General features: G+C 43.7%; 1 protein-coding gene across 1 annotated transcript; it reads right to left on the minus strand.

Annotated features, from left to right (window-relative positions):
* Positions 1-445: 445 nt before the first annotated feature.
* On the minus strand, positions 446-12,043 carry LOC309416548 (phthioceranic/hydroxyphthioceranic acid synthase-like; the record flags this gene model as incomplete). The annotated part of the gene is made up of 6 exons (XM_082016088.1): positions 446-6,013; positions 6,292-6,473; positions 6,577-6,780; positions 8,024-8,184; positions 9,954-10,107; positions 11,983-12,043. 6 exons carry the CDS (start codon positions 12,041-12,043, stop codon positions 446-448), a joined length of 6,330 nt encoding a protein of 2,109 aa, XP_081872214.1.
* Positions 12,044-12,345: the final 302 nt, after the last annotated feature.

Raw genomic sequence — 12,345 nt, forward strand, 5'->3', positions numbered from 1 at the left:
AATATTCAAAAAAAGGATAATACATTAAGGACATAAGAATGACAAAAATGGTGATAATCCTATGCTGATTTACATGTACATTCATCATTTCAAAATGCAAACATACCATTTTCATCAAGACTTTAATATGGCTTAAAAAATGTAACATGCATTGAACATATAAATTTACCAAACAAAAATGTATATGTCTTAGCCCATGTATTTCCAGTTTAAAATATTGAAAAATGAAGGTAAAAAATATTGAAAGTAACAAGTCAAACAACTGACTGAAGTTAATACAGCTAGTGCAATGGCAGAAGAACCTGGTGTGGGTTTTTCTGGGCCAACGCAGAGGAGTACATTCAGCATCACCAGCTCTTCTACCGAGTCTGCAGTAACACATTCTGAGATACTACAAAGACTACAGGTATCTTCAAAGTCACACAGTTCCTGAATGAGGAGACTCCTATAGCCAGCTCCCATTCTCTGCACTTTCAACCACAGCATTTTTTTTCTCAACTATTCCATTTTCATTGCTTGTTTCTTCTAAAACTACTACTAAACTTGACAGAGTTGTGTGAGGATCAAGCAGCTTCAGAAGAGGTATGTCCACCTTTCTCTCTTGAAAGACACGGTTCTGAATTGTCATAGCTGACATAGAGTCTATGCCCAATGATGAAAGTGCTGTATTCATGGTTAGTTCATCTGGGTTCGATCCAGTGAGGTCACTCACCAGCGCGGTGATATAGTCCTCAGATTTGATTAAGGCAGTATCCTGGGCTTGTATTTGAGTTTCCTCAGAGGTTTCAAGCTTGTTCCTGAATTCTTCTGACATAAGTGATATGAAGCGATTTTTCAGCGATGTAACCCGAGAAAAAACATGATTATATAAAATTTGAAAATTTAATTTGGCGACGGCTTGTTGCGGATTATTCATAAGTAAGCTCTTCCTGAGGTACTCATGAATTTCATGCACTTGCAGAATGTCTATGCCCTTGGATCCCAGAACGTTCTGAATATGGTTTTGATTGAGCAGTATGCCAAGGTTCAAAGCACCCCAGTTGATCGATTGGCCTGAAAGGCCACAGTTCCTCCTATAGTGGCAGAAGACATCCAGGAAAGAGTTTGCAGCTGCATAGTTTGCCTGGGTGGAATTTCCCAGAAAGGAAGTAACAGAGGAGTAGCACACAAAGTAGTCAAGCTCCTGGCCTCTGGTAGCCCAATGAAGATTTAGGGTCCCTGCTACTTTTGGGCTCAGCACTTTCTGAAAGTCAGCCAACTTCAGAACTTCAAGATGGCCATCATGTAAAACAACAGCACTTTGAAACACACCTTTGATTGGACTCCCCGCAAAGATCTTCACAATGTTCTGGAAAGCTTTCTCAACATCACTGGTTGAAGTAACATCACACTGCACAAACACTACTTTGCTCCCTTTATACCGCTGCCGCAAAGCTTTCATCTCTTCTTGCTTCTCATTGCTTGGACTTTTCCTAGACAGTATTGCAATACACCCTCCTCCATTCTCGGCTATGAATTTCACCGTTTCAAAGCCAAGTCCAGTGAGCCCCCCAACTACTATGTAAACAGCATTCTGCCTAAACAACTTCTTCTGGGACTCATACAATGGTATATCTGAAAGTGTGGTGATGTCCTTCTGCCTTCTCAGTACAGCAAGTGGGACAGATGTGCAGGTAAAATAGGACATCACGGAGTTCATTCTTTCAAAGTTCTCAGTCTGCTGAAAAACAGAACCTGATAGACGTCTAAACTGTTTCATATCCATGGAATCGATCCACGCATGCACAGTCTTTTGCACTTCCTTCAGAGATGCTTTCTGGAAAGTGCTGTTAAGTGTAAGGATATGAAAGCTGATATTTTCATGGTCAATTCCACTGACATTCTGCATACATTCAGACTGTCGATTGCCACACACTATCACCACATCTTTAAGAAAGTACATGTGGGCCAGATCCTCCCGAGACAGTCTATTCACTGGAGGAAGAACAACAAGGGCATTGCATAAGTTTATATACTGGAAATTATCAGGAGTGGGCCTTGCAAGTACTGTTCTCCAACCCATCTCTTCTGCTGCTGCAGAAAGAACATGGCACAAAACTGATGATGGCTCTGTGGAAATAATACCCAATGTTCTGCCGTGTTTCCCCTTGGGTAACCTCTGATTGAAGATTTCCCAAGCAATGATAAAGTATGACACACAAGGGACATTCTGAAAGCATGGGAATTTCTTTACATTGAAACAAACTGTTCCTGGAATCCGAACTCTGGATGATGCAGCAGCTGGATAACATGAAACCACGTGATCTCCCACTTTAACTTTCTTCACATCAGAGCCTATTGCTGTTACTGTGCCACTGAAATCAAGAGCTAAAAGTCCGTGTTTGTCTACTGCTTGTGAATTCCAGTACAGTGTATTACCAAAGTTACAACTAGAAACACTAATGGGAAAATAATCTTCTGAGTGGAGACATATTTTATCCACTTGAATTTCAATGCTCTGTTTGTCAAGCTGAGTAGCAGTGCTGGTGGATAATTCAGCAGACAAGTCTTTTGCTGAGTATGGATCAGAAGTATACAAAGTGAATGTTTCTGACTTCTGGAGAGATCTTACGGGTTGGCTGTAATCTGCATCTACAAAAGGTGTGCGTCTGATTTCAGCCACATAAATTCTGCCTTGGCTGATGAAAACTTCTGGGTAGTCCACACCTTTGTATTTGACAAGAACATCTGCTAGCACTGAGATGTCCAGGGAAGTGGAAGAACTGAGGTCAATCATCTGAAATGTGATTTCTGGAACTTCAACGGCACAAGTTCTAGTCATGCCATACAATGCAAACCCACAGTTAAGATGGTCTACATTTCTTTCTGTTGTTCTGTAGGTGATAACTCTGACCGAACAGCGGGACGTTTTCTCTCTTAATGCCACAATAACTTGGCGATAGGCTTCACAACACTTTGACAATTGGTCTACCACTTTGCTTGGGAAATCTTCGCTTAACATTTGAATGCCCCACAGGAACAGAATTTCATCATAATCCTCAACCTCTGCTCTCATTCTATTCTGTGTGTGGCCTTCCAAGAGGGCTTCCCAGTCTTCATACATAACATATCTCGAATCACGATGCAAATGTTTTTTGAGTTGCTCAGATATCCCAAATTTGTCAGCAAACACTAGAACTCTGGGCATAGCCCCCAGATATCCAACCGTCTGTGAAGGGGAGACTTCTTTCCACTTGTTTTCAAACATGAACTCATTGTCTCTGGAAGATGCTTGCTTCATGAAAGTGATGGCAACGCGCTTGAGCTCAGCCAAAACGGAGCCATGTTTGTCCATAAAGCATCCACAGACCTCTAGGCAGTTCCCAATGGATTTGCTTGTTCTCATATATATCATCATTTCTTCCTCCAGCGGTCGGAGCACCACCAGGCTGCCTATCCCTGAAGGAAAGCCTGCTCTGGATGGGAACGTCCTTGAGGTCATGACAGCGGTCATCTGCAGAAAACAGTCGAGCAGCACTGGATGGATACAGTAGTCGTACATCTCTCTGACAGTCTCCTTGTTCACCTTTATGCTTGTTATAGCTTCCTTTAGTTCCTGGCAATAATGCACATCACTGAGCTGCCTGAATATGGAGCCGTACTGAAAGCCAACCAGAGACAGTGCTTCATACACCTCCTCTCTGCTAACCACTGACCGGCATCTTTGATAGATGTCTTGGAAGGAGATGGTGCTTTCTTCCACCACAGCTTCAGGCCCCTTTGTAACTTGGCCTGCAGCATAAACTGCATTGGAGGAAGAGAGTATCTCAAAGGCGGTCACTGCTTTTTGCGGACTCAGCTTGATACTCAAGACTTGGGAACTCTGTGGTGTGAGAACACACGGCGCAGAGAAACTGATACTCATCTGGCAAGCACTCAGAGGCACTTTAGGTCTTGAGCTGCTCATCACAGAGGCCAGCCCAAGCTCCACATAAAAAGCGCCAGGGACTAAAGCCACACCATTGTTCTTGTGCTCATATAAGTACGACGTCGTGTCCTGTGAGAGCAGGCAGCCAAACTCCACGTTGTCACTGTTTATGCCATAAATCAAAGGATGACTAGAGCTGACGCCTCTTTGGTTTGCTTGTTGATGGATATCCAGGCAGGCCATGAGTTTTTTGCGATCAAATTGATACCGCGGAATGGCCACTGGAACACTTTGGTACCCACTATAAAAGTGCTGCCAGTTGGGATTATATCCCAGTTCAAACAGATTTCCTACCAGGGTGAAGAGTGTCTGATACTCTGCATCAGTTTGCAAAGAAGAGAACACCCTTGTGCCTTTTCCTAGAGTTTCCTTTATGCTTCGCTGCAATGCTCGGTGAGGGCTTATTTCCACAAACACCACATTTTCCCTGTCTCTGGCTGCACTTTTGATGGCTTGAGCGAAAGCAACAGGCTCACGAGTATGCTGGGCCCAGAATTTGCCCTGAGCAAAGTCCTTTCCAGAAGCAGCCACCCCAGTCAGTGTTGAAATCACTTCAATTTCCCCCTCCTGTTTTGCTAAAGGCTCTATGCTCTCTTCCAACTCCCCAAGTATCATATCCATGCTGGGGCTGTGGTACGCCGCTGGGACGTTTAAAACATGAAGAAAGATGTTTCTCTGGCTGAAAGCTTGAGCTAAATCTCTCTGGACAGCATCCACAGAGTCTGGATGCCCAGACAAGGTGCAGGAAACCGGGCTGTTGAAAGCTGCAATGCACACCTTTCCCGAGTAGGGATGCAGACGTTCAGCAACCTCTTGAACAGGGACGTTTCCAACCACCAACATTCTGCCGCGGGCAGTCTTTGCTTGCAGCCGGCTCCGGTGATAAATCACTTTGACTGCATCTGCCAGGGAAAGGTACCCAGCAAAATGCGCAGCAGCAACTTCCCCTACTGAGTGGCCAATAGCAGCGACTGCTTTAATGCCCCAGTATTTCAGAAGGGAAGCTAAGGCAACCTGCAGGGTAAAAAGCAAGGGCTGGGAAAGCTCTGGGTTCAACAAGTCCTTTGGGCTATGACCTCTTGTTGGCAGGAGGCTGATGGCAGCGTGTTTCTGGAAAAGCCCTTCTATTTCCTTACACTTCTCTCTGAACACTGGCTCTGAGCTCAGCAGTGCCTCACCGAACTCCTGCAGCGTCACACCGTTGCCACAGAACACAAACACCAGCTCTGGTTCCACCTTTGACATGGCAAGCTCAGTGCTCGCTGCCGACATAACCTCTTGCTGCAAGTGTTGGAGCGAATTTGTGACAAATGCTTTTCGGTACCTGTAGCTGGCATGGCTTCTTCTGCAGGCAGACGTATAGGCCAGGCTTGGGAGAGTTACGGAGTTTCTTGTGCTCAGCTGGTCAGCTGTGTCGGCCATTGTCATCTGAAGGGACTTACTTGAGGCTGCTGACAGCAGAACCAATTCAAGGGGCCTCTTAAAGGCAGGAAGAGGCTCTAGCTGCTTAATCTGCCTAACTACAACGTGAGCATTGGTTCCTCCAAATCCAAAGCAGTTGATGCCAGCTACTCTTCCATACTCACTGGATTCTTCCCAGGGCTCTACAGTTGTGGGAATCGCAAGGTTTAATTTCTCTGCATCGATGCTGCTCATCTCCTTCGAGTAATGCAAGGATGGAACAATCTTCCCGTGATGCATCATCAGAAGCACTTTGATTAACCCTGCTGCTCCAGCAGCTGATTCAGTGTGGCCAATATTTCCTTTCACTGAACCAATTTTCAGAGTGGAAACTTGTGGAGACCTGTTTTTACAAATGACACTACCTAGGCTTTCAGCTTCAGTAGGATCTCCAGCAGCAGTTCCCGTACCATGTGCTTCAATGTACTGCACAACTGAGGGATCAACATGAGTTTCATAAATGCTGCGCAGTAGCTTCTCCTGCTCTATTTGAGACGGTCTTGTGATTGGAGTCATGGACCTGCCGTTCTGATTTACTGCACTGATGTTTATAACACCCCAGATTTTGCTGTAGTCTTCCTTCGCCTGTTTCATAAAAAGGTTCAATTATCTTTAATGATCTCAGGCTTTCTCTGTATATGAGAAAACAAAACGAAACAACAAAACCAAGAGCAAGCAGAGTATAATACTAACTAACTTTTAAATGCGTGACGTGCATAAATGCTTAATGCTTAAGAAATGCTTTATTAATCTAAAGCTTGAACAGGAGAAGATTTTCTGGAAAAGCACTTCTTAGAGACGAAGATACAAAATTCAGGTAAAGGAACCAGTCTTATTTTAGGCTGCTTCACAAGCAATCTTACCTTTTTCAGGGGTTTGAGGAAAACAACACCACAGCCTTCTCCCCTTCCATAGCCATCTGCCTTTTTGGAGAAGGGTTTGCTTATTCCCTCTGGAGAGATCATTTTTGCTTTACTGAGAGATACAAAGGTGCGGGGATCTATTATGCAGTTCACTCCACCACAGATTGCTGCCTCACAATCTCCTGGAGTACAACAGAAACATACTCGTGTTGACACGTCCAGGGTGACAGACAGAAACAGTAGCAATCCTAATTTCACTGTCCAGCATCTCTTCAGTCCCATTACCTGATTTAATTGCTCGCAAAGCATAGTGCAGAGCAAAAAGAAAAGATGAACATGCGGTGTCAATAGCCAGTGATGGTCCAGTCAGATTAAATGTGAATGAGACCCTGTTAGCAGCAATGCTCATTGCTGTTCCAGTACCGTCATAATGATTTATTTCACTCACTGCTCTGCTTGTGACGACTTCATAGTCTCGGTTCATAAGACCTGTAGAAATGTCAAATACGTGTCACGTTAACCCCAGCAAACGGAAGGAAGGTAGAGCTCTAAACCTGATAGCATGTTTTGGTTTCCGTTTTAATAGTAAACTACATAGCATCAGTGCTCGTACGGTGAAACTCGGCTTCAATGCAAGTCAAAGACAAAACTCCCAGCAATTCCTCTGGACCCAACTGACTTACACAAACACGCACAACACTTGAAATTTCTACCTGCATGGTAAGTGACAGGCCTTTCCTGATGGCTTAGCCCATTGTGTGATGCAGTTACACTCTCTGTAGCCTCTGTAGCCTGCATAGACCCCTGTATCTCAGTTTGAGACTGGTTATTTTGGTTTTGTGATGGGAATAGATGTTAAGAAGTTACAATGAGTCCAGCTGGGATACGCATGTACAAGACATTAGCTTCAGTTCCTCAGAGGTACCAAGTTGAAGGTCACATCGTAAGCTACATAAAATGTTTTTTATTTCTCTTGGGTTTGCTCACAGCGTTCCGGTAAGACAGAAATAGAGAAGACCAACAGGGACTGTGAGAGGAGTTGTGTCCTCTTTCTGAGAATACAGATGCTTGAAATACAGTGGATCCCCAACTCCACAGGCATGTGTGGGAAATGCACTACATCTCTTCAGAGAGCAAGGAAGAGACTCCTCTGTGAAAGAAGAGCATGTTTCCGACTAAAAGTTAATCTGAAGAGTTTGCCCCTATAGCTACAGCAGCCTAAGTATCCCAGAAAACTCCTCTCAAAAGAGACACAGATTACACCAGCAAAAACGGGCTGTTATTCTAGGTCCTTGACAAAATAAGCAGTTGGACAAGTGCACCTTGGTAGCATACTAATAGCTTCGTGAGGATTTCTGCTGGTTTAAAAGCATCTTAACCCCCACAACACCTCAACCAATGCTATACTGGAAAACAGTATACTGGAAAAAAGTGTAGGCCTGGCTTGAGAGTATCATTCCTGGGAAGGGTTGCGTTGGGGAGGCAGTTTAACTGTTTCCTGCTTCAACTTAAGTGCCTGAAGACACTAAGAAGAGCACCTAAAATAGGTATGTGAATTATACAGCGAGCTTCTCGGGTAGCCTAGTAATCCTTAGAAAAAGTAACCAGTAGTGTCATAGCACAGGAGCCTTAAGTTCTCCAGTGCTAGATGCGTATGTAAAGTTTATGAAGGAGTGCGCCAACCTCTGTCAGGTTCAAACAGACCTTCTTCACCATCAAATTTTCATCTTACCAATAAAAACACCTGTTTTGGTGCCACTGACAGCTTCTACAGGGACTCCTGCATCCTCCAGGGCTTTGTAGGTGCATTCTATCAGTAACTTCTGTTGTGGATCCATGCGTTCAGCTTCCATATTATTAATCCCAAACAGGTGGTTGTCAAATGAATTAAACCTAAAATACACAGACCAGAAAACGGTACAATAGATATACAATATGCATTTACTTCTCAACTCAAAGTACACATTTTTTGCCATTTCATGAAAAGCAAAGCAGTATGTGGTCACAGTTCCCATTTATGCAATTCAGAAGAAAATGTTTATAGGCCAAGGATGTTTTATGTTCCACCACAAAGTATGTATTTTTATCAACAGTTCCGCATTTTGGAGTTATGAGCCCACTCCTAGAAATTTTTATTCACACAGTTATCCCACTACTACCAACAGGACTCCTCAGATTATGAAAATTTGCAGAATGAGACTGCCTCTGCTGTAATGTGGTCTTAGCCAACAAGTTTTAAACAAATATTGTCTTCTAAATTATTTTAAGGCAATATGGGCCAACAGCTTTATAATTTAAAAATAGTAAGTAGAGGATCAGCTCAGATGCTTCCAAGAGGTGCATCTGAACTTACTTAATCGTAAGTTCAAAATACATTGTGTGTGTGTTTATCTTTAAAACAATCTTCAAAGTAGGCCCACACTTACAAAAGACCAAACCCAGGCTTGATCTTGTATTCCAAGATCAGATTTGCACAGCCTTCTATCATTTCTTGATTTCAGTGGAGAATTCAGTATCTAACACGGGACTAATCACTGAAGTAATTCTGGGTCCTACAACTCAAACCTGCTAAGTATTCTTCACAGGAGGCAACAAGATTACTTCTGTGCATGTTAACTTCTTGCTTGAATAAAGGTCTACAGCAGGAGCATTTAAGATGAAGGCGGAATTAAAATAAGATGCTTATGTTGATCTTACTGTTATTTGTTGTTCTTCACATTAGTCTTACCGCCCTCACAGATGTACCCATATCTCTGCAATAATTTGACATGAGACATGAGGACACGAGTGAAGGGATGCATACCGTAGTTTGCTCCTCCAGGATTTCTCTTGACACTAGTATCGTTACCTGATACTTAACATATATAATCCCTCAGTATTATGGAGGAGGAACTCAGAATAAAGGAAAAGTTTCTCTGTTTAAGACATGACAGTATGAGCCCAGAGAAAAGAAAGATTATTATGAAATTATGAATAGTTCAGGTTTACAAGCAAGCATAACACAGAAATTAAGCATAAATTCCCCTTCTTGACTATCGAGCGAAAACAGACTTCCTTACTTTGTCTCTAAATTGTCACACCTACACGTGAATTAGATCTACTTGTTGCCACAAGCACAGGATTAGGTCCTGCAGTCCAGCAAAGCTGGCTAACTTTCAGGCTGAAACTGGAGGAGACTTTCCAGGCAGTTCTTACAGCCCAGAGTCCATGCTCTGCCACCTTCCTCCACAGTCCATAGTACTATAGACCGTATGAATTTTTTGGCAGGCTGGAGCCCACCTCAGATCCAGTATATACCCCTCATGCATAATGCACATGTTCTTCTGTATACCCAAAATGCAGGCACCGCCATCACATGACATGTGACATCTCAACACAGGGTGGGGATGTACATACATGTTTGATTAGATAATGAAAGGTCATAGGTGTTCCCAGCCACGTGCATATGTGCTTAACACGACCTGCAACTAGATTTGCTCATTGATGTCACACACCAGGAATTCCTGCAGTTCAACAACTGCATGTTCATCGTGTGAGAGAAAAGAAAGCTGGTTCCCAGGACCCGTTTATAAGCTCTCCCTGTGCCTTGCAACCTCTGAAAGGCTGGACTAAGTGCTAAGTTAGTCTAAGTACAAAGAAAATCAGGGGTACCACAGACTCACTCGTTGAGAAGAGCAGCTCGCGTTGTACATATTTTTCCTGGCTTGTTATCATCTGGATCATACCACTCTTTGGCATTAAATCTCTCGGGGGGAATTTCTACTGTGCAGTTTTTGCCTTCCTCCAGGACTTTCCAGAAATTGTCAATTCCATCACCTGTTGTACAAAGGTTTTAAAGTGGATTAAATTGTGTGCTCCTCTTGCCCATGTAGACTCAGAAAGGCACGCTCAGTTACAAGGAACTCCCGTGAATAAGTCTAGGCTGCTCAAGTAGAATCACCAGAGAGAGAAATGAACATTCTTTGGTGAGAGGAAAATGGAAAGGCATGACTGATCCTTTGCTGCTTGCCTAAAAGCAAAGGAACCCCACAAAATCCTTAACCTTCTGCCGTCACCATTTCCCTGCCACATCTCACTTCATCTACTGTATACAGGCATCAAGTCCTCGATGACCACACGGCTATGATGAGGTCTTTCTGTTTCTGTCTCTGTCTCTGTCTCTGGACAGCACCATTCCTCAGGCAGCTCCACTGGCAGCAAAAGGTCATCTCTGGACATTAGCTCTTTGAAGACAGACTGAGCTTACAAATTCCAGGAAAATGCCAGAGGCATTATCCTTTGTCCCTAACACTAAGAGGGCATCTAAATCAAACGTAGGAGGATGTGTATATTCAATGCTGACAGAGCCCAACACCTCGCTACTGGATTGTGAGGGACCCTCTCCTTGCTGGTTGAGACCCAGAGCTCTGGCTCAAGGCACTGAGGAGATGTCTAGGTCCTCTTCTTACCCTGAAACCAGCTAACATGGCATCCACACAGTGGCCCACACGTCTCCTCCTCACAGCTTCCACTTGCCCCAACATACATAGTAGTGGGGCACCCATACTCACTCTGGAAGCAGTCCCTTGCAGGTGCTGACCTGTGCCATGCCCAAGCACTCACCAGGAGAGCTCTAACTGAGGTGGGCCAGCGCTGGGCTGGGGACTGTGCTGGCAGTCAGTAACAGTGATCACAGGACAGCATTCCCATCTAAGCCATTCCATGGTTAGTCCGTCAACATAGGCATGGCGAGGTAATTAAGAACAACGTTTCTGAAGAGAGTCCCTTTACTGGCATGTCTGGACCAACAAACGACTTGCAACAAATTAGTATTTAAGGCGTGGGCAAGAGACTGCTGCCACATATTTACTAGCACTTTACTACAGGCAGAACCATTCATGTTTGCTTAGTTAGCTATGGACCACATGGTTATCGCTCTGCCACATATCTCTCTTGAATCTTGGACAAAATGAAGCCAGGAACTGAAACGTGGTGAGGGCAAGAAAGAAAACAAAGAAAGGAAGAGACTAGCATGGTCACCTTTGGGGCTGAACACCAACTTGCAAGGACAGAACTGTATCAAACTCCCTGGATTATTTCTGGATTTTTTAAATCTGTATCTCTCTAATGTACAGGGTATGAACAGATTGACAGCAGCAGCATAAGCCTAGAAATCTCTCACAGCTATCTAAACATCTCCACCCATCTAATCTCAGTCAACCATCTCATCTCAGAATATAAAGTCAACCGTCACTTTCACAGGGCCTAATTGTAATTAAGATTGTAAATATGAGAATACTGTAATACAGGCTGCGGTCTTTTAATATGGTAGGCAATATCAGTTCTTTACTGAAGTCAGCTTCCCATCATGTACAAGAGGCAATATTTAGGTGCGTATTTGTAAGAGGTAGGATCTGACTAGAGACAGAGCTGTGTTTATCTAACTCTGCTCTCTTCTGGGACCTTTCAAAGTGAATACTGTAATAAAGCAAGAAGCTTTCTTTTACTAATAGCCAGCCTATTTGTACTACAGGCAGAGCTGGTGATATTGACAGGCCCTTCGTCTGGCCTACAAGATAGTAAAGTCGCAAAGCCACGAGTTGTACAAAAGTAAGGGAGGAATGTGTTGTTTTACTGCACCTCAACAGTAAAGAGTGAGTGTGCTTTTCAATGTTCACTCAGCAGCCTGCTTTGCTTTTACGCCAAACTTACCTCCAGGAAAGTTGCATCCTATTCCCACAATAGCAACTTCATCTCCAGTCTCCATCTTCATCTCCTGGGCTGCACAAATACAGGTGTAAGTGTCAGCCAGCTCAAACAATTACACATTTATCATTAAACAAATATTAGGTTAAAAGGTGAACTTCCCACAAACACACATGCTTGTTCAATGCTTGATTAATCTTGAATGATCTGGTTTTGGTTGTGATGAGAAATGACACACCCCACAGGTGACCAGAGCTGCACAGTATTTTTCTTGTTGTCTCTACTTCAAGAGGAAAATCCCTGACTAATTCCCCAGACTCCCTCATTCACAGACACTTCCTTTTTACTGTTAACCTCCGCTACTCCTGC

This window comes from Phaethon aethereus, assembly GCF_964289735.1.
Source record: "Phaethon aethereus genome assembly, contig: HAP1_SCAFFOLD_372, whole genome shotgun sequence".
In the NCBI taxonomy this organism is placed as follows: Eukaryota; Metazoa; Chordata; class Aves; order Phaethontiformes; family Phaethontidae; genus Phaethon; species Phaethon aethereus.